The sequence below is a fragment of the Electrophorus electricus genome, chromosome 1, assembly GCF_013358815.1.
Source record: "Electrophorus electricus isolate fEleEle1 chromosome 1, fEleEle1.pri, whole genome shotgun sequence".
NCBI classification, from domain to species: Eukaryota; Metazoa; Chordata; class Actinopteri; order Gymnotiformes; family Gymnotidae; genus Electrophorus; species Electrophorus electricus.
The window spans coordinates 4,070,968-4,093,300 of record NC_049535.1 but is presented as its reverse complement, the minus strand read 5'-3'; the positions used below and the strand labels follow the sequence as shown (position 1 = coordinate 4,093,300).

General features: G+C 41.6%; 3 protein-coding genes across 8 annotated transcripts; 2 read left to right on the top strand and 1 right to left on the bottom strand.

Moving 5' to 3' along the window:
- The first annotated feature begins 5 nt into the window (after window positions 1-5).
- rbbp9 (retinoblastoma binding protein 9) lies at window positions 6-4,665 on the top strand. The gene is made up of 5 exons (XM_027012658.2): window positions 6-188; window positions 524-566; window positions 667-772; window positions 1,650-1,735; window positions 1,908-4,665. The coding sequence occupies exons 1-5, from the start codon at window positions 84-86 to the stop codon at window positions 2,126-2,128; spliced, it is 561 nt and encodes a 186-aa protein (XP_026868459.2). The 5' UTR covers window positions 6-83; the 3' UTR covers window positions 2,129-4,665.
- A 3,835-nt stretch (window positions 4,666-8,500) lies between these two features.
- On the bottom strand, window positions 8,501-14,800 carry sirt7 (sirtuin 7). Of its 2 annotated transcripts, XM_027010641.2 has the most exons (11): window positions 13,706-14,682; window positions 13,359-13,606; window positions 12,575-12,712; window positions 11,991-12,095; window positions 11,839-11,909; window positions 11,676-11,748; window positions 11,404-11,502; window positions 10,850-11,086; window positions 10,683-10,763; window positions 10,430-10,536; window positions 8,501-10,261 (listed from the first exon to the last, which is right to left on the bottom strand). In XM_027010641.2, exons 2-11 carry the CDS (start codon window positions 13,383-13,385, stop codon window positions 10,060-10,062), a joined length of 1,140 nt encoding a protein of 379 aa, XP_026866442.2. In that variant the 5' UTR covers window positions 13,386-13,606; window positions 13,706-14,682; the 3' UTR covers window positions 8,501-10,059. The 2 variants fall into 2 exon arrangements, with proteins under 2 accessions (XP_026866442.2, XP_026866433.2); XM_027010632.2 differs by lacking the exons at window positions 13,359-13,606; window positions 13,706-14,682 and adding an exon at window positions 14,696-14,800.
- A 591-nt stretch (window positions 14,801-15,391) lies between these two features.
- On the top strand, window positions 15,392-22,102 carry srsf11 (serine and arginine rich splicing factor 11). 5 transcript variants are annotated; one of them, XM_027011846.2, is made up of 12 exons: window positions 15,392-15,765; window positions 17,081-17,214; window positions 19,240-19,349; window positions 19,453-19,542; window positions 19,648-19,697; window positions 19,852-19,985; window positions 20,128-20,209; window positions 20,356-20,469; window positions 20,627-20,719; window positions 20,805-20,894; window positions 20,977-21,142; window positions 21,224-22,102. In XM_027011846.2, exons 1-12 carry the CDS (start codon window positions 15,644-15,646, stop codon window positions 21,407-21,409), a joined length of 1,371 nt encoding a protein of 456 aa, XP_026867647.2. In that variant the 5' UTR covers window positions 15,392-15,643; the 3' UTR covers window positions 21,410-22,102. The 5 variants fall into 5 exon arrangements, with proteins under 5 accessions (XP_026867647.2, XP_026867655.2, XP_026867639.2 ...); XM_027011854.2 differs by having other exon boundaries at window positions 15,393-15,765; window positions 20,630-20,719; XM_027011838.2 differs by having other exon boundaries at window positions 15,393-15,765; window positions 20,630-20,719; window positions 20,802-20,894.
- The last annotated feature ends 231 nt before the right edge of the window (window positions 22,103-22,333 follow it).

Below are 22,333 nucleotides of genomic sequence, written 5' to 3'. Positions count from 1 at the left end.
GCGCCGGTGGACCGGACCAGCTGCAGTCCAGGTGATAACCAGTGGGAGTGTGTTCATTTTCTAACCCCAAAACAGTAGAAATTATGCGATCAATGTCCCCGAAGAAAGTCGTGATCGTTCCGGGAAATGGCGCAGGTGATGTTAAGCACTGCAACTGGTATGGCTGGGTTAATGAACGGATAAATAAGGTATGAAAGTACTGGATTCCGATCAGCTGTAATGTTGCCGTGGCCAGCAAGATAAAACGTGTCAATTTGGCGAACCTGTGATTCTTGCTAATTGTAATTAAAAGACCAACATATTTTCATGCATGACGATGTAGTGATTTTCGCAGCACTGTCTGAAACATCTAGAAACCAGTTTATTCACGCGATACAACGGTAGCTCCTTAGCTTTTGGTGCCGCACACTGTAGCACATTTATGTTGTGCAGAAAATAACTGGATGAGAACACCACCAGAGAGCACCTCCTAGAGTCAGGATACCGGGTCCCTCTCAAAGATCTTTTGATTTGTACTCTGCAGATTCCCGGTGTGTCCTGTCAGTTGCAAAACATGCCAGACCCGGGTATGTTGACAAGTTAATTAGAAACGGAGTTTAGCCGTTTATAGATTTGTCCCAACTTATGATTTTTCACATGTTCTTGCTTTTCTTTGGAGTGATTTAGTCACCGCCAGGGAAAGCATATGGCTGCCTTTCATGGAGAAAGAGCTTGGATGTGACGAACAGACCGTAATCGTTGGTCACAGCTCCGGAGCGGCCGCCGCTATGAGGTCTGTACCGCAGCGACAGGCAGACGGAGCCCTGGCAGGCGTCTGCGGCTTCTTCCTCATTGTGTAAAACAGTGACACCTGGTGGTTTTCAGGAATTATAGCAGCCATAGGTTCAAAGCTGCGTACACACACAGTGGCCTGTCCTCTTCTCTCCTAGTACACTCTTCTGTAAATAATTTTATTGATTTATGAATTTTACAGGCAGCGTCTGTGAAGGAGCAGGACTGATTCTTACAGAAGAGGCAGTGCAAACTGCAAACACTACACTGTTTTCATACTTCATAAAAAAGATTTGATGATCAATAGTGATGTTTAGTCAGAAAGGTTTTGCAATAATTAGTTAAAAATAATTGTTTCCCTTTTATGTGAAAATGTTATACAATAGAATGTTACAAACTATATTGGGAGGCGACGGGCGACTTTTTAACGTTTATTCCCCATTTTTGCTTCCATATTTTCCACATATCCAATTTTGTAGTAAAAGGATGTCTGGGGATTTTACACCCTCTTAGATAGCTTGCAAGTTATAGGACAGTGTCAAACCTATGAAACAGTCCTCTGGGACGTTGGGAGCTTCGGATATTCTTAGTTAATAGTAACTTTGGTACAGTCTTTGGTACACTGTGGAATCAGTGTGCTTTGCAATAGTGATATGAGATTCGGTATAGAATGTCCCATCACTACTTAGCCCTGAATTTTCACATAGCTACGTGTACAGATCTGTTCTATAGTCTTATTGGTCAGCAGAATTTGAGCAAAAATTGCAGTTTGTGACTGTTGGTGACCTGGGTAAGGGTTGGGAAGGCAGATTTACTGGTGTGATGCTGTTTCTCCAACTTATAACAGCTTGCACTTTTTCCCTCCACCTGCACATCAGATATGCTGAGACACACAAGGTATTTGGCATTGTTCTGGTGGGAGCCTACACCTCAGACCTGGGAGACGAGAATGAGCGTGCAAGTGGTGAGCATAGCTCAAGCATCCTGATGAGCTTAAATGTACACTTTGGTGTTAACCAAAGCTGAAACCTTTGGCCATATGACCCTTTGCCTTTCTGTTTCATCTATCAGACCTCTTTTGGTTTGTTGTTTTTAAATTAAGGTGCCTATTCTAAATCCATTGTTCGTCACGTTAGGGTATTTCAGTCGGCCATGGGAATGGGAGAAGATTATGGCAAATGCAAACCACATTGTCCAGTTCGGATCAACAGATGACCCTTTCCTACCATGGGAGGAGCAGCAGGAAGTAGCTGATGGACTAAATGCAGACCTTCGCAAATATTCCGACCGTGGACATTTTCAAAACACACATTTCCCAGAGGTCATCACTGCTGTGCAGAAAATTATAACTGGATGAGAATGCCACCAAAGAGCATTTCCTAGAGTAGTAATAGTCAGGATACCAAGTGCCCTCTCAAAGTTCTTTTGATTTGTTCACTAAAGTACATTTAATTTTCATTTGTGAAATTTCACTGGGGATAAAACCCAGTTTCCCCATCTGCTGATATTAGTTAATTTGTTTTGTCAGCAAGTCCAAACTGGAAACTTTCAAATGACATTACAATGGCCATTATCATTATATATTTATGTTTACATTATGCTTTAATAGACACCTATGGTTGCTGGACATTTTGCTGTCAGTCGGACCAAGCTGCAGAGGTGTCTATCTAAATAAGTAAGCCTGTATGAGTAAAATGAAGCTGGTTGAAAGGATTTTTAGTTCATTTTCATTCAATTTCATTGAAATTCAAACCAGATTTAAATGCTGTCTTGAAGATTTTTTGGGGGTGCGACCATCACGCTCCTATAATGTACTAATTGGTGATTGAATTCATATGTATTGATGTAATCACAACACTGCTTAAAATAACAGCAATTAGCATCTTATGCAAAGCACTCTCTCACACGCATACACACACACATGCCTAAGCAACCTGTACCATCTTCACTCATCTGTCACTCAACCGCCTAAAGCGGGTTTTAAGCACTGACTCCAACTGACTGTCTGACTGACTGGTTTGTGGATTCTGTCCCATGCGTATTGGGTTACCTGCAGCGTCCAACGGAGCACAGCGCGATGGGGTCTCCCATGGCGGCCACCGGGGACTGGGTGTGTGTGATAGCCGTGTTGAGGAGCTTGTAATTGGACAGGAAGCCATAGTCCAGGTCCTCTGTGGAATCCTCCACCAGCTGCTCCTTCCATTTGATGGCCATCTGCTTGTGCTTGCAGGTGTGACGCGTGCGGACAGTGCTCAGGAACAGCACACGGAACTGCTTACCTGCGGGGGATTCGAGGGTCACTGCATCGCAACAGCCATTCTCCTCAAAGGACCGTGCCCCATTTCAATGAATCGAGTATGATTTGAGACTTTGTTACCATGGGACAGAACAGAATTATTTCACACTAATCACTGTGGGAAACAAGCACCTGAGGACCCGGACCCCTTCAAGGGCAATTTCAGCGCACAAGCCCAGGTCGTCGTCCATTACATCAATTAAGCACAAACCAATCTAACTCTGCAACCACTGCTGCTCCTGTAAGCGTGTTCAAAGTCGCAGCCTTTAACAGGCCTTCAGTTGCTCGTCTCTCGCTGGTCTAGAACCACCATCCATGGCCACATACTGCATCCTAAATCAGCCATATAACAGCACACAAACTAAATCTCTCCTAGAATTATGGTTGAGGTCCAATAGGGTGTAAATTCCAAAACAAAGCAGAAAATCCACCAGTGTCTACATGTTTTGGACTGAGCCCATTAGAGCAGTTCTTATGGCCCTGTGTTGCTGGACACACTGGAAATCCACCAGTGCCTACTGGTTTGGACTGGGCCCATTAGAGCAGCTCTTATGACCCTGTGTAGCTGGATACACTGGGTCTCAGGCAAAATCATCGTTCTTTAAAAATCATTTGTTTGCAATTTAAGAAGGTTTGCCATGCTCACCAGTTTGTTTCCTCTAACTGGTCATTTTCTCTTGGGCACAAACAGCATTTTTAATAGTGGTCCAGGCTTGTCATACATGTGTACAGCTGTTGCCAAAAGAAAAAGACAGCATTGATGAAAGGACTGTAACTACTTTATTAATTTCATTAGAAATATGGGTGAAAATAAAAATTAATCTTCACTCTGATATTCTCCCTCAGCAATCAACTTGCAACAGCAGATGTGAATCCTGGTGGGTTTTCTTATGCTAATCTATGAAAACAAAGTTTTTTTTTAATCAGAGGATGACGTTTTTATGAATGATGCTTCTGGACAAAATTGGGCAGGGCACTTAACGATTTTCTGGTGTCAAATAAGATAATACAAAATTCTCATGAATGAACACTATTGTGCAAACGTTTACAATGGGAACTTGGAACAAATTGTGGAATTTTCGAGTGCTTGTTGAATCTGACAAAAATATGGTCATACAAACTGACTTCACAGCAAAAGTATGAAAAATCTGAGGGATATGAAGACGAAAAAAAAAGTCCCTACACGAGACCCATATGTGCAAGTTCTAATTTGCAGGACTGCGGTCCACAATTAATTATAATCAATTATAATCGCATGCATGCTTGCTTTCCCCCCTTTCCTTTTCCCCTGCTTTGTACGTCAGCCTCGTCAGGAAAAGTGAAGTAAAAAAGGTCACACCTACTAGTTTTCACAGAGCAGAATCCTGCAGAGGTACTCGGAGGGGTAGTGCTCGTGCAGCCGGTCCAGTAGGGACACGCGCAGATTCCTCTAGCACACCAGAGTATACGCAGTACCATACTCTTAGAGGAATACTGCAAGCCTAAATCGCAAACAAATGTCGATTCATGCATCAATCAGATCAGTTTCAAATGGTCTTGATGGATTTTATTTTGTCAAATGAAAAATAAAAGTAGGCTATAACTATGCCCTGAAGAAATCCAAGGATGTGTGGTTCCTAGATTTTTCCACAAATTCTCAACAGTTTATTCAATACACACTAAATATAAATAAAGATGCAGACTCTGGAATTAATTGAAGAGAACAGCTGGTCCAATATTTATTTGTGAGATCAAAGTTGCATACAAACAAGGCATAGTCTGGAATATGTCCAACAGTCTCAGGTAGGCATAACTTTTATACATTTTCTTCAAGGACAATTACATAACTACTTTTATTTTTTTCATAATACTTTTCCATGGTTCCACCATTATGTTCAAATCATACATTAGTTAATATATGCAAATTGATTTTCTGGCCTTAGACTGAGGCCTCTAGAGATCTGACACAGAGGCCCTCGGAGGCCTTTTTCTATGTGAGCCCAGTTTATTTTAAACCATCCGTACTTTTCTTCTTAAAGTATCATTTTATTACCTCATTTCCCCCCTTTCATGACTTGTCACGAACCTAATAAAGTCAACATTTTTTGTTTGCAACCTATGAACGATATATCTAATGATATACTCAAACAGCTAAAACACTATATGTTTGCTATTGATATTACAGGTTAATAAACTAGCCCCAACTTTTCCTTCTTACCTACACCTTGTATCCAAGGTGGCTATCCTCGCCAGAAGAGCCCATGTTTAACTGTCATTAGACATGGGGTAGGACATTTGAGTTGTCATTTCTGCTATATAAACACAATTTTCACATTTCATAAATGATGTGAGTAATGACGTTATTACAATTCAAGATGTTTCTAATGATGTGAGTAATTGTAGTACATCAATGTGCTCGACTGTATGCAACCTTAATACATTCTCGTGCTGTATGCAGTTACAACTAATATATACTGGATTGTACTTGTAAATATTGATTAAATGCTGACTGATTGTAGTCAAAGAGATAAAACAAAACAAAAACAAGAAAAACATAGAAATAAAACAAAAAAACAAAAACAAGAAAAAGCAAATTAGGAGTAAACCTAAAATGTTAGAAACATTAGAGACTTTGAAATTAGGATAGACTTTAATGTAATTATCTGTCTATGCTGCTGTATGCTGTTCCTCATTTTCCCTGAAGAGGACACACCACATTAACTATTAACTAGAATGATGAGTGAGGTTGTCCTGTACTCAGTCCAGGATCTTACCGGTCATTGGCTGTCCAGCCTATGTTGGCACCATCACCACATGTTACCAGCCATCTCGGCGGTACCAGGAGCTGATGACACAGTGAGTCAGGATATCAAAGTTTTATTATAAAACTTTTTAAAACAAAATTACATTACCCATCTGCTGAATTGCCAACTATTTATAAAACACACCACCTCAGGTGATAGTCAAGTAATCTAACCAGCCCCAGCCTCTAGCCGAAATGACCAAAGCTTGCCAATTGAAAGTTAATATCAAATATCCCAATTGGATCATTATTTGTGAGGGGAGAATAAGGAGAAGCATATGCCTAATGACGCCTTTCACCTCTAAGGATATAGTACCATCCACAAGCTAAAGTAACAACCTAACCCCAGTTATTAACATCGAGATGTGTGTCAGTCTGTGTCTCACATGTGGCTGTAATCTCCCAAGCTAAGGAGGTGGAGATGGTTATCTTTGGATATCCAGTATACATTTGGGATGAAATAGATTTATCAACTGCTCTTATGATCAAACCTCTAGTGCAAAGAATAATGAAACACCCACATAATGCCTACAAAGCAACTCCCACTACTACACTGGTCAGTGCCAACAATCAGTTGTTTCCAACTGCCAAACATTGAGTCAACCCATCCAGTAACACTATTGTTCATTCCTGAATTTTAGATAAGGCTCTTGTCAGGGAGCCATTAGGGGCTGTATTATTAGGAATAAATGTGCAGCAGGACTCATCAAACAGAACACAAACACCTCCCTTTTCTGCCAACACCACATCTTGCGACACATGATTCTGCCATGTCATTAAGGAAGTAGCCTGTAAGTGTTCAGCCACAGCCAATAATGCATCATCAGTATAATTAATAAAACACTGCTGGTTATAATATATATCATTTATCCAATCTACATTTGTGTTTATAATTACCCAGCAGAAAAGCGCTGATTCAAATCCTGCTGCAATCTGACCCTGGCTTTGAATTCATTTGGAACCCCTCTAGGGACTCCAATGGCATCAAGGTGCACTTTATCATCGTTTTTCAATGTGGTGATGTATTTGATGAGCATAATGATGGGTTTCTATCAATGCGGATTTAGGTACTGGAATCATGGAAAATGGCACTATTAACATAACTCGGGCACGTGGGCCTGTCCATTTGGCTGCAAGGGTCACATATAATCTGTTATGTCCACATATCCAATCAACATCAGGAACCGTGACACCGTCCCAAGCAGTGGTGATTTGGGCAAGACTAGGTGAAATTCTTGAATATAGAATTCTGCCATTTGAACTGTCAAAATACTCAGGGTATCATTTCTACCATAAGCACAGCTGGAGGCATGGTCTGAGATCCAAATCTTTTCACACTTCCCTGAAAATTTCCCATTTTCGGACCTGTTCCCCCCATACTATAAAAGCAATCTGGAAATGTTGTAGTGTTAAGCCACTCTGCTTTTATGTCAGTTTCATTACCCCCTACAATACGACATAGGATGGCGAAAGGACACTATTATACCTATTTAGGAAGTGCTTGCATTATATATCAGACACCAAAAGTCACAAGGCGTCCCCCTAACGCATGTGGATGAGTTAAAAGGAAGGGGCCATATGATTGGTTTAATTTTCCCTTTGGTGCATGCAATGAAACTATCTTTTGTAATGGTACGAGCAGTGTAACTAACAGGACAACCATACATTATCTGGGTGTTTGATTGCAGTATACATCTTCTGTCCTTGCAAAGTTATGAGCAAGTTTTTCATGGCTGAGGCAACGCTACATTTGCGACGTACGTACCTTTGGGCATCAGCCTGGTTGGTGTAGTTAAGAGCACTTGTGTGATTCAAGTCCTCTACATCAGTGTGATTAACACAGCATGACATGTCACTACAGTCAACTGGATTTTGTATGAAAACCAGTAGACACAGCAACAGTACAGACAAAAACCATTAGAAACAATGTGCAGTTCATGCTCCTCACCCAATTAATTCCATCAACATCCACTGGAAACTCCATGATTTAATTCACTTTTTCTTGATGAAGCTGTAATCCAATTGCAACTGGAGCATTAATGGAGACAGTATGGGCGGCACTAGGCTCACACCTTTACTGTGTTATCTGCATTGGAGTCTGAATGACTGTTTACCAGTTGTAGTCAAGACTCTTGTTCAGAATCCTCACTGTCTATAGGTGGCCTCTCTAGTGGTGTCTGATGAGTGACACTTCCGAGTTACGGGCCTGGAAAGTCCACTCGGTCCTGCCTAAGCAGCTCGATCATCGAGTCTGCTGTCAGTCACTGGAGCTTGTGGTTGTGTCTCTGCGTGTTGTGCTGGTTTAATAAATCCAGGGCCCTAGAGCAATTATTCAAATGAATCCACACTCCACATCCCTCCACCTTTATAGCAGTGGGTGTTGCTAAAACCACTTTATAAGGGCCTTCACATCTGGCCTCCTGCCAACCTCTTTTGAACGTTTTTACATACATAGTCCCCTGGTAGTATGTCTCTTAATCCTTCTTCAATTTCTTCAATAAATGGCTTATGGAAATGTACTCTCTGCCAAACAATACTGTGAAATTTGATTTGGTTACTGTATTATTAAAACATGCAAAAATACTACAATGATTAAATAAGGTACATGAGATACCTTACATTTATTAAAGTAAAACTCCGACTAAGATATATTTTTTTTAAATCCATGTTTGTTTATTCAGGACACACCAAAAAATTAAAAGTAACAAGAACATTTAAGCATTAAAGTGGTTTTTCTTGTAAATACAAGACATATAATACCCATATAAACTTACATTAATCTAAACCAACTAAAAATACCACAGAAAACTGAAGGGGAAATTCTGTGTCTCATTTCGCTGTCCAGAGTGACAGATCTAGCTTGTAACTGTCAATCACTCTAGTTAATCTTGTGACTAAATCCTTTCTTTACCTGCATTGTTTAATCTGTGGAAACACACTGCAAGAGGTAGCTAAATCAAACCATCACTGGATTAAACCTCTACTGAACAAATATTAATCTGAATTAGATATATTAAAGGTACACATAGTAAATAAGTAGATAAACATTACTAAACAAACATTATTTTTAAATGCAAACTCCATTTATTTGTGGATCAGTAAATTCCTTTCACAGATGAGATGCAAAAATCAGTAACTTAAAAGATTTTCTTCATTAACATTACTTATATTTCTCATGTAAACACCAGTATAAAAAGCAGTGTTGGAGTTAAATCTAAGTTTGTTAAATCTATTAGGTTCAGGGAGCCAGCTTGTTTTACACTTAGTTGAATTGCCCATTCAAAACTCTCTCTTTTTTTTTTTTTATTAGTCACGAAGCTTTATATATTATTTATGAAATGGATTCCTAGTAGTCTGTAAAAATTAGTTTTAACATAGCTAACTACTTTTATCTAGTGCAGAGCAGCTGGAATTTATGACCACTGCACAATTTACTTTAACACTGATACAACCCATCTGCTAGCCATAAAGCACCCTGAATGACTTTATATGCATTGTCCAGCTCCAGCACGTCTAAAGAGCCAGTGGCTGTAAACACTGACCGGTTTCAGCTTCCCCAACACTGATTATGACGATTACAGAATAATATATCAAGTCAGGTTTTCCATAAATCCTGTTAGATTTATAGATCACTTTTCAATGATCCATTATTCTATAATTCTGCTTTTAAGAAATCTTTTCAGCACAACCAAGTCTACATGCGTCTTGTACAGTTTTGTAAAAACACCACGTATTGCTTGGGTTGAATACCTGAGAGAATAATAAGGTGCAAACAGCTAATACTGAAACCAATCACCATTGCCACTGTTATAGCACAATTATTTGTTCCCTTAAAGGCTCAGCTCACTTATAATTCATGGATGAATATGACTCCTTACAGTGAAGACTAAATTTAGTCTGGTTTTCTCAGTTTCAATGACATTTTTGACTGTTCTAAATAATAGATTCACAGAATACATTGGCATCTTATTTTTTAGCTGTAGAAGGCAAATGTCTCCTTACAAGGTAGAGAAGTTGTTTATAGTTTGATGTCATCTAGGTCACTGACTTGTGTAGAAGTAAGTCCAGTCACCTTGACTTGCAACTGACAAAAATCACAGAATTTTGGGGTCTAAAGCAAAATTAACTCAGGCCTTTATATGCTAACTTTTGTTTTTCTGTCTTTTGATATTCCTTACCCTGGATGTTTCTGAAGTGAAACCATAGTTAACTATGTTGATTTCCTTTTTTTCCTGGCTTTGGAATATCCTCGTCCAAACCACCCACCCTGTATCATATTCTCTTCAGCTTTACTCCTATCATTTGGCACAGAGCCCTCCAAAGTAGCAGGGGCCGCTAGCGCTTTACGGCTGTGACTGTCCTCTTCTTCTGGGCTCAGGGGTGTTGCCAAGATGAAGATTGGGTCCTCTATTCTGGTGTTTAGAAAGCATGGGTTAGTATCTAAGCTTTGAAAATGTATATATTGCATATTAGACACACACAAATACGCGCGCACACACACACACACACACACACAAATACGCGCACACACACACACACATTATATATAAAATCTGACCAGACACAAAGGGATTTCTTGCCTGTTGTAGTTTGGGATTTCAACACCCAACTTTTCCATCAGTAGCTGCATTACATCATCACATTTTCCATGTATTTTCAGAGTGGCTAAATCATCTTTTGGTGTCCACTTAGAAAAAAAAACAAAAAACAAAAAAACTAATCAACATCAACCTGTGTCTATTTGTAGTCATTATGGTTAGTTTTTTCTCATACGTTTACATTAAACAGCAATCACTGCAAGAGCAAAAAGAGTCTGCTTATCGAAGTCCTTACCTGTAGGTTGACAATATATAGCTTGGGTCTTTTAGCCACTGGCTTTTTCATGGACCATAGACAGGCATACTTCTTCAGGACCTGCAGCAGGAACACACGTGAAATTAGCGACCTCGCAAAAGGTGAGAACAGAAATAGCTGGAGGTACAAGACCCTCGCTGGCCCACCTTCAGGCTGGAGCCGAGGCACAGGATGAGGTCAGCCTGCTGTGCCGCCTGCACGGCTCCTTTCCAGTTGAGCGGCTGCTCCAGGGTGCCCCGCTCGCCAAAATGCACGATGGTATCCCGCAGCTCGGCCCCGCAGTGCACGCACAGCCGTCCCGTCCCGTGCCGGTGCAGCGCCGTGCGCTCCGTCACGTCAAACAGCCGGATCAGCTCCCGCACCGGAGAGCAAGAAGTACACACCTATGTGAATGGTGCGGTGACATTAAATCCTCAGACTGAGAAGCGGCCCAATTCTGGACCGCTACACACGGCAAACGTGCAAAGCAGCTCCTTGCCTGATAATAAATGTTCTCGATCACCAAAGCACAAGTTACATTAGCTTAGGGGGTGACAAATAACATGGCACAAAATTAAAGTGGGGCCAACGAGAAGCACGCCCCACACTCTGTGTACAGCTGACATGCTTTGGGTGCAACTGAACACACCATGAATTGCTTTTGTTTTTCATGAAATGACAGATGGTTCAATCAGTGACATTGTAAGGGAGTGAGGGTCACCTCTATGAACATATTCCCATGCAACTCAGAGAGGGCATGTCTGGGCAGGCCGCTACGCAGGTGGAGACCATCACAGTTCTGGGACACGACATGTTGAACCTACCCATAAACAGGCACAAAATGTTACATGCACATTATATAGAACAACATGGAGGCAAGACATATCTGTGAAATAACCGTTTTTAATTGAATAACCACACACAATTTAAATAATCAGGATTTTTATACTCAAGGCCTGTTAATTGAATTTCAAGCATTAATGACATACATACCATTCTCAGTTTGTGCAGTATCCGGATACACATGTGAGTCAGAGTCGGTTCTGCATCACTTAGGTCCGATGCCCTGGGGAACAGGCAATAATCTTTGGGTGATCTTAAAAGTCTTTAATCCACAGGATGTAGAAAGACCACAACTGTAAGGAGGATCACTCACCTGACAGTCTGTCCTCTCTGTAACTGAGTCCACACTCCATTTGGTCCACGATAATCTGGGATGGAGGCTGCCTGTCAGACAAAGACTTTATAAACTTCCACTGAGTGTGGAATATAGGAAAGCAGGTGCAGGATGACTGAGGTCAACGATACCGTGCTGATGCCGGCCCCTGTGTAGATGATAGCATGCTGGGCTTGGCAAATCGCATCAGCCAACTGTTTCACTTTGGTCCTCAGTTCCTCAGCATCATCAAAGAGCTGAAAGCAGCACAGCACAAAAACAAAGCAGTGCCTTAGGAGAGCTGGGTCTTAACAGTCACATCACGTAGCGGATGCTTTTACCCAAAGCGACATACATTTATGCCTGAGTACAGTTTGAGCAATTAAGGGGGCCCAACAGTGGTATCTTGGTAGTGGTGGGGCATAAACCAGGAAACTTTTAGTTAATTTAAACCTTAACTGCTGAGCTACCCCCCCTCAATGAAACATTTTAAACACAGTCCAGCTGTATGACCCAATTAGGGAACTTGGTTCTCCCTCCCTGCCAGCTATCTTGTGTGCACACGCATTGAGTGCTGAGTGCGAGAGTCTTAGGCGGCAGAAGCTTTGGAGAAAGATTTGAATGAAGGATGCCAAATTGATGGGAGCAAGTGGGCTCTCTCTGTGTTGAAATCTGGTGGAAGTTAGTAAAAGCCATAAAACCGATTACAGTTTAAGAAGCTAGTTGACAATCCTACCTCTTCTTGCTTCCTTTTCAGGACACTTCTTCGATTTTGACGCTTATTTAGTTCTTGAACCGTATCCTGATGGCACTGAAGCAGAGCAAAGTCCTCCTCAGTTCGTTCACATTCAGATTTCTTTAGGATTCTGGCCACCTATAGTTAAAAAAAACATTATAGATAAAGCCTAGTCCTAGACTGAATTTCTACATTATGTCTGCTACAAACTAACATTTAACAGAAAGGTTAATTGTAATGTCATTAGTTTATGAGAATTTTTCTGCACATGGATAACAAACCACAACATTCTCCTCTCTGTTCTCTCCAGACTTGGTGTGACTGGCTCTGCATGGAAATGGTTTCAGTCCTATCTGAAGGGATGGTCCTATCAGGTAACAAGGACAGGATCCACATCCAAACCATATAGACTCTCCACCAGTGTTCCACAGGGCTTTGTATTAGACCCTCTACTCTTTTCTTTGTATACTCATTCTCTTGCTGATGTAAAACTGTCTCATGGCTTCTCCCATCACTGCTATGCTGTTGACACTCAATTATTTCTCTCTTTTCCACGCTCCGGCATGCAGGTCTCCAGATGCATCTCAGCATGCTTGACTGACATTGCGACATGGATGACAGCCCACCACTTGAAGCTCAACCTCACTAAAATCGAGCTTCTATACATCCCAGGAACTCCAAACCCTTACAAGAACTCCCTGATATCACCATCTGAAGCTGCTCATAGCCTGGGTTTAACTTTGGACAACCAGCTGTTGTTCTCAATTCATGTTTCAAATCTGACCTGGTCCTGCAGACTTCTTTTTACCATATGAAGGATTTGGCCCTTTCTCTCGCAGGAAGCTGCCAGGCACTTGTGCAGTCTCTTGTCGTCTCAAAGCTCGACTACTGCAACTCACTACTTGCTGGTCTTCCTCTAAGAACCATCAGACCTCTCCAACTTGACCAGAATGCAGCAGCACGACTGGTCTTCAATCTTCTGAAATTCACATGTCACTCCACTGCTGCGCTCCCTTCATTGGCTTCCAGTAGCTGCACACATCAGATTTAAAACCTTGATGCTTGCCTACAAAGCCAAAAACAGACCAGCCCCTCCATACATGAGGTCAATGGTCAAAGCCCAATCCATACCCTGAGCACTTTGAACCTGAAGTACGGCTCGGCTTGAAATACCATGCTTCAAGACTCATGGAAGACAAGCATCGAGAGTATTCTCCGTCCTGGCTCCTAGATGGTGGAACATACTTCCTCCTGCTGTCCAGATAGCATAGCCCCTTGCAGTCTTCAAACGCAGACTAAAGACCCATCCATTTGTGGAATATTTAAATGACCACTGAACCTGCTCCCATGTTGACTAACTGAAACTAGTACTTATTGTAGGGTATTGTTTATTACAATGATGTTGACTGCTTCTTTGTCGACTAAAACTCTAGTACTTATTGTTTATTGCACTTATTGATCTCTGTATTTCAACAGTATTCTAGTTCATTGGTATATTGGACTCTAACTTACTGTACTGGCCAGAATATGTTCTATGGGGAAATGAAAAAGCACTTTTGTAAGTCTCTGCATAAGAGTGTCTGCTAAATGCCATAAATGTAAATGGGACAAGGCGTGTGCACTGCTGTAGAACACAAAACCAGTCTTGTACTGCAGTACACACAACTTGTCCCATTTACATTTATATACATGAATTAAACCCAGTCTTGGATTGCAATGACAATAGTAATTCAGCATTGAAAATAACCATTTGTTCAGTTTATATACAGACTTAATCTGGGTTTGAAAGTGTGTCTCCAGCGCTATGGATTAAACCAAGACAAACTCTTCGGAAGAGAATTGCAGACAACCTCTCTACTGCTCGGCGAATATCTACTTTGCCTGACAAATTCTGTACCTAAGCAACTGCCATAGCGGCAATCAGTAAGTAACGTAGCTAGATCAGTGCGTGGATAGCTCTCTCAACACTGCTAAAAACACACAAGACAACTTGTTACAGTCGACACAACAAGCCCGTATCAGCAGGGATTTCTGCCGGCTGTAACATTGGTCTTAATCAGTGGATTTTGTTATTCAGATTAGATATTTCGAGAAGAAAAAAAAATACGTCCATGCACTCACGACTTTAAACGTCTTCCTCTGAGTCTCTTTCTGGATCAATTTAGCCTTTTCAAGCGCTTTTCTTTCTGTACGAGAAAGGACATTCGTCTCTGTTTGTGACTCCATTCTTGTCATGTTCTTCCTGGTAACAATCATCACAGTCTCGACATTTTAAAAGAAAAGTCCTATGCGAACCTTGATTTAGGAGTAAAAAAAGTTCATTTGTTGCTGTTTTCAAGAATTTGACCAAGGTACTACAAAGAAAGAGTAAATTAGCTATAAGTGCTTATTGATACAAATATACAAATATAAAGCAGTTCTGTAAAAGATAAAACAAAAATACATACATTCTTGATATGTAAATTATGGCGCTCTTGCTGGTGACATTACTTCTTTAAAAAAATCACCGCACGACTTAATTAATGTGTGGGAATGAACACTTGAAATAATTATCTGTTCAGACTTATCTTGATGGTCTTGATGATTCACTAAATCGTTTCATAGCCTTATATATCTCGCGTCCACGCCTTACAAATTCGTTTTATCGCATTATGATATGGTTCTATCGTTTCCTTAATAAGTCGCGGCCACGCCTTAATTTTATTAAGAAGGAACGTCACCAACAGGGCTCTGTAGGTTACGCTCACAAAGAGCGTTTTAAAATTCCTTTATGTGCACTACTTTTACAATAAGAGCCTTTTATTTTGAAATATATCTCTTAACGTCTCTGAATTCTCCTGCAGCGGTCCTGAGGAAAACGGGAAGGTTCGCGACCCATTAAGCCACAGCCTATGTTCGAAATAAGATAACAAACCTTCTGAATCCGGGCTTAACGAACTGCGTCGTGCACACATTTAAACGCGTATGACCTGACCGTCTGTGGTGCGGTTTAGTACTCTAAATTTTGGGCTCCTACGAGCTAACGCTAATTTTGCTAGCTAGCAGGTTTGCTAACCAGCGGGCCCAATAATGAACTCGAGCACTAACGTAGTCCAAGTGACAAATGTGTCTCCCAGCACAACTTCGGAGCAGATGAGGACACTTTTTGGGTTCCTGGGTAATATTGAAGAACTGAAGCTATTCCCACCCGAGTGAGTAGCTACGGTGTGCATCTGCGGTTAGCGAGCTGTGCTACATCTTGGCTAAAATAAGCTAAGCTAGGTTAGCGTAGCTGCCGTTAACCGTCGTGTTCTGTTCCGGAACCTTAGCTACTGCAGCGCGAGAAGGAAACAAGCTTGTGGGAACATCTGTGTCAGTCGCGATAAACGTCTTGTTATGGTTTTCGTTGCTCTTTAAGAAGTGAAATGGGTCATGAGATGATGGGGCTCTGTCCATTTGTCATTTACGGTAGATTAGGTAGTTTAATCAGCTCTAGATAGACATATTCATTCATTCATTCTAGCGTTAGCTAACTAGCGTGGAGTCATTACTTTTCTTCTAGTGGCTACTTCCAGTTAGCTGTATGCTAGCATGCGTTCATGAACGCTGGTTCATACGTATTCATGCTCAAGGGGAAATGAAACCTTTAAACTCACTTTACGATAGTGAACAGGCTCTTCCACCCATCTAGATAACGTTAATTCAGTCACCATGGGATGTCGATGGTTGCCCCTGTTATTACTCCAGTAACACACCAAAACGTGAATCCTGGTGGGCTGCATAACCCTTTCACTGCCCAGACACGCCGAAATGCGAATTCTGTGGCATTTCAGTTTGACAAGCCAGTGATACGCGACCAGTTGTTCAACCAGTGCAGCATTTATAATGAGGTTTAGTATTTTGTTTTAGTCAACGTGCCTGCACTTTGTTTCCTTACCTTCCAAGGATACAGCCTGCTGGGTATTTTGGAAAAGTTTTTCTTTTGTTTACATTTATATAGTGTTATGGGGTATATACCTTTGTTGGCTTTTTAAAACTTTTCTAAATTGGCTGTCTTTTGACTGAATTGTGCATGCAACATTTTGTCATCCACCAAATTTTAGACACAGCCTAGATTATTCATTATGGATTTTTCTACAATGGATAACATTTTAATAGCTAGTATATACCTCTGCAAACCTAAGCGGTATAACAGGCTAAATATTTTATATACACTTAAAAAAGCTAACTTATATTCTGCTCTTTTGATGTTTTTCACCTGTCCAAAAACATCTGGCTTCACGTCATAACTGCAGTTAAGGTAGGATTGTGCAGAGCTTGTACTCTGACGTTCATTTGACGGCAGACTTAGAGAGCGCAGACGGTGTATCTGTAACACTGGCTCACTTTAATGCAGGGATTTGGGATATCAAATACATGGGAACATTTCACCCAGACAGTGCAAAAATATTTAAGCTTGCTTGATTGGAGAAGGTGTGTCCAAACATTACATGTACACCTTGCAAAAGCCTTTATATTTTCTTTCAGTGATTCTCCCTTGCCTGTGACTTCACGTGTCTGTTTTGTAAAGTTCCTCGAATCTGAATCAGTTGGAGTTTCCCAGCATCTGACGAACACAGTCTTCGTGGACAGAGCCTTGATTGTCGTCCCATTTGCTGAAGGTTTGTGCCTACCTTTAAGATGACAGGACATTCATTTGCATGTGGTATTTTCACATTTGATCCAATCCAACCTCTTCACAGTCTTGGATGTGAGGATAATACCACTGTTCTCCAAATGGATTAATAGATACTGAGTACACAACCAAATATTTGGTTGGGCATGAGCTGAAATGGCCTAAAGACTGGAGTCAAATGAACAGGGCTTGTACCTGTTTACAGCTCAGGTTTACTCACAGCTTTTTGTTACGTTTTTGTTTTGTTTTTTTGTCGTGTGTGTGTTTTTGTGTGTGTGACTCTTGTAGTGGACAAGGCAATTGCAGAGCCGGCTGATGACTGACAGTGCTCCTCTGCTACCATCAGGGAACTATAATCTTTAAAATGACAGGTGCTCAGCCCATGGCCTGTCCTGGTGTAAAAGTTACTATTTTGTTACATATGTGCCTGCCTGTTTGCATTGATGCTTCCCAGAGACACATCTCTTTTGGATGCATCAAATAGTATTCTACATGGTGCATACTCAAATAATTCAAATCAGAATATTTGATGAAAAGGATTTAAAAAATGCATTGTTTTAAAAGCATGTTAACAGGAAGGCATGGTAGGATCAGTGTTTTAAGTATAATTTTAGAGTTTATAGGTTTTGCATGTGCAAGTGTTGTAAGCCCTGGGAGTGGTGCGTACACACACACATACACACAATCAGTTGTGCTGTTCAGTTAATTTTATGGCACTCTTTTCATTGACTGTCACCTTGGACCTTTTTCACATTTAAATCCATTGTTTCTCTGTTAGTGGTCTCATGAAAATGAGATGTGACACAATTAAGTCAATATAGTGTTTGCGGTGGTCTAGAATGTAATGTTCATCCTCGCCACTTGACTCTCATATAGGCTGAAAACCTTTTTTAACAGTGGTTTTCTGTTTTTGTTTTTTTTGTTGTTGTGTTTTCCAGTTCTTTTCCCTGGTTCTTCCAGTCCTATAAACCAGACCAAGCAGAAAACCCCACTCAACAGTTTTGTCCTCTGCAGCTTGTCCTGTTCAAGTCTCCCCTCTCTCTCTCTCTCTCTCTCTCTCTCTCTCTCTCTCTCTCTCTCTCTCTCTCTCTCTCTCTCTCTCTCTCTCGTGCTTCAGTGAAGAGAAATTATTTGTGTGGAGTAAAATATTGATTGCAGTTTTGCTGCAATGTCCCACGGATTACGTGCATGTCACGAGACCTGCGTTATTAAACTTAACATCTGCGTTATTTCACTCTCTTTCTCCAGCATTGGGAAGCTCTGTATTTCAGTTAAAGTGGGCTTTTGCTGGCAGGGTATTCTTGTCCTTTCCTGCTGTTGTGACCTTTAGCACATATGTGCCTGTTTGAACATAGCGCACATTTGACACTCAAAAGATTTTCAGAATTAGTAGGCTCAGATCATTCAACTTTGGACACCAGCAAAAGCCCAATGAAAAAACATGCTACTTTTTAAATTTCTGTATTCAGGGTAAGTCAACCCATTAGTAATGAACTGTCATATGATGTTGACCCCCGAATCATAAACTCTGTTTTGTCTATCTTGATGTCTTTGTGTGCTTTATAGCGAAGCCGCCGACGTGAGTCGCTTGTTCATAAAACATCTAATGAAACTTGAGAGCACACCCCCAGTGGACAGCCGGCTATGCTTGCTTACATTTGGTTCATGACTTAAAAAATCGAGTTCAGGTGATACCATCTTGGAAGTGTGTCTAGTGACTTTTTTTTTTTTTTTTTTTTTTTTTCCCTTTCTTATTGTAGTATCATGAAAATATGCATTTGTAAAGGGACCTCATCTCTTAGATACCTCTGAAAATCATCTATTGATGTCAGTCAATTGTAGACTTGGAAAAAACTGTCTTGTCTTGAGTTTGTGGTTCTGTTGGTGTGGTGGATGCATCAAAGGTCTCCTTTTAACTCATGGTTTGCGGGGTGTGTTTTTTTATTTTTATTTTTTTTATTTATTTTTTTTTTTCTGTTTTGTTTTTTTTTGTTTGGCTCTCATGCTGCAGGAGTGATACCAGATGAATCTAAAGCTCTATCACTGCTCGCTCCAGCCAATGCCGTTGCAGGATTGTTGCCAGGAGGCGGGCTTCTCCCCACACCCAATCCAATGCCATCTGTAAGTGTTTGTCCTACTTTTAACATAATGTAAGAGGTGTCTATAAAACAAGGACCATGTAACTGAATACTGTATTCACCCTTTTGATTCCTTTGCCCTACAGATTGGTGGCGTAGCACTGGGTGGTCTGGGAGGGCCTGCCATGGATGCTATGGCAGCATTGGGCATGCCTGGACCCAATATGAACCCTCAGGTTTGACACACCTCTCACTCAAAGCTGCTGAAAAACACTGCACTTTATAGTTGTCTTATTTACTCATGTCAAACTAGGAACTGACTGAATGCATTTTCTCTTCAGTCTTTGTCAGCCGAGCAGCTTATGAAGCTTATGGCATCAATGGATCCCAAGTAAGCGTCTGAAACTCTCCAATGCAGACTTCCGATTACTTCAGGATTTCTTTTTTTTTTTTTTAAAGCATTTTCTGTAACAGGTTATACTTGAGCCCTAATCAGTGACTACAGGGCACAGGTGCTTAGCTGCTCACTGCAACACTATTTGCAGGTTGAACCCTCTGGCCGCTGGGTTGAACCTGAACCCTGGACTCAAGACAGACGCATCAAACAAGGAGATTGAGGAGGCTATGAAGCGGGTGAGAGAGGCCCAGTCTCTAATCTCCGCTGCCATTGAGCCAGGAAGTGAGTGCTAACCTCATTATGGACATGAGGAAATAATTATGGACAGTCTCTTTGACCGCAGAGTGGCCAAACATACCTGTCCACAGGTCAGATACACCTTGTGTAATGTATTGCATGGTTTTATGTTCATTGTCTCTTTCAGATAAGAAGGATGACAAAAGGAAGCATTCGAGGTCGAGTTCAAGGTCACGGAGAAGGAGATCGAGGTCCCGCTCCAAATACAGGTTGGAGGAAAATACTTCTGAAACAATCATGCACACTGAGGTTGCCCTCTCCAAAAAAAAAAAAAAGTTTAATTTAAGCATTAAGCATCACCATGCTCTTAAGATTTTGAGCCAGCATTGTTTTGTTAAAACATGCTGTGTCGCAGGCGTTCAAAGAGCCGGTCACGGCGAAGGTCTCACTCCAGGAGCAGGAGGAGGTCGAAGAGTCCAAGGAAGAGGAGATCTCACTCCAAAGACAGGAACAGACGGTCCAGAACAAGGTGAGCAGAGTGACGAGCAGTACTTGTTCTCAAAAAGTGGGAAAAGGGATTGGGGGTTACAAAGGGAAAATAACATGGTCTCAATACAGTCTCTGCAATGAGAAGTTTTGAGACAAGTTTGCTCTTCTAGACCATTTGGTTTTTGATGATTCTCAAGTAGGGATCGGCGGAAAGAGGACAAGAGTAGGAAGCGCTCGAAAACCCCACCGAAGAGCTACAGCAGTGCCAGGCGTTCGCGCAGCGCCAGCCGGTATGTACTGACAAGGTGCTCAGCGCACATGGACACAAAATAACACGTCTTCAGTTGAGGGTTTTTTCTTTTCCTCCTTCAGCAGACACCACCGGAGGAGCCGCAGTGCCTCCCGCTCGCCAAAGAAGTCAAAATCTCCCAAAAAGAGACTGTCTAGATCTCCTTCTCCCAGGAGGTATGGCTCAGGTACCCCCCCCCTCCCCCTGCAGATTCCAGTGTTTTGACCCCTTTGACCTATCATTTGAACTGTCGCTTAGACATAAGAAGGAAAAGAAGAAGGAGCGCGAACGGGACCGCGAACGGGACCGCGAGCGGAAAGACGACCGCAACCGAGACAAGAGGGAGCGCTCCACCAGCAAGAGGAGCAAAGACAAGGAGAAGGAGCGAGACAGGAAGACGGATGGCGAGAAGGGCGACGTCAAGGTACCGTACACGTCCTCACAGCTCCTGCGCTCAGGGGTGCCAAACGTGGACTCGGCTAACGTGACCCCCCTCCTATCGCAGGTGACGAGGGATTATGACGAAGAGGAGCAGGGCTATGACAGCGAGAGGGAGGAAGAGCGGGAGAGGAGCGTGGAGACGATGCTGTCCCCGCAGGTGGTCGGCGCTCGGGCCGACAGCGCCGGGAGAGGGGAGTCAGATGGCCACAGTGACGAGCCGCAGGACGAGGACATGGACATGAGCGAGTGACACGGTGGCGGCCCTGTTCACTGATCGGAAATTAGCGCTGCCTTTCCTCCCACAGTGTTTTTGGTTAGAGTTGGGGCAGGGGTGGCAGTTCTTAGATCAGTGGGGAAGGTCATGGGCACCTTGAGCCAGAATCTGTGGAGTATTCCTCTACTTATCTAGCTATGTCCTCCTCCGAACTACTGTACTTGTAGTCTTATGTCCTCATTCACATTTTCGAGCCTTTACTCCTTCCAAATATCCTGTTGAGACTTGGAATGATGTTACTTTAGGTTAGACTAGACACCTTTTGACACTAAAGAGATCATTGGATCGTTTGTAGGATATTGCATCACAAGACACTGACTTGCTTTTGATTTAAACATTCTCACAATCAGGTGGTGTTTGAAATCCCATGTTTTTTAATAATCGTCAGGCCTACTGTATGATACTTTGTCATTTTAAGTCTTTGCAGAGATGGTAGTGGGTTACCAATGACATTAACATGGCTTTTTATTTGTGATTTTTAGTTTAAAGTCATGACTGCTAATAGTATTACAGGTTAATTCAAATGTGTGCTGCAGTTTCTTTAGATTAAAAATTGTTTAATACTCTTAACTCGTCTTTCCTATCATCTATTGTAGATTACTTAGAGAATGGTTACCTGTATTGTTTGCAATATGAAAGTTGAAAATAAAACTAACTCAGTGTCCATCATATGAATTTATTCAGTGACAAACGTTTAATCTAAAATACGATGGTTAGAACTGTAAGAATTTTACATTTGGTAAACACTAAACTACGCTGGCTTTTATTAACACTACTTCTTAAAATTTCCATTTCACTTGTCATCCTACCTTGCTCAGGGAGGTCACTGCTCCCCCAGATCTCTGCTTTGTAAAGCCCTTTCCTGAATTCTCCACCACAGCTTTCTCTGCAGTCCTTTCT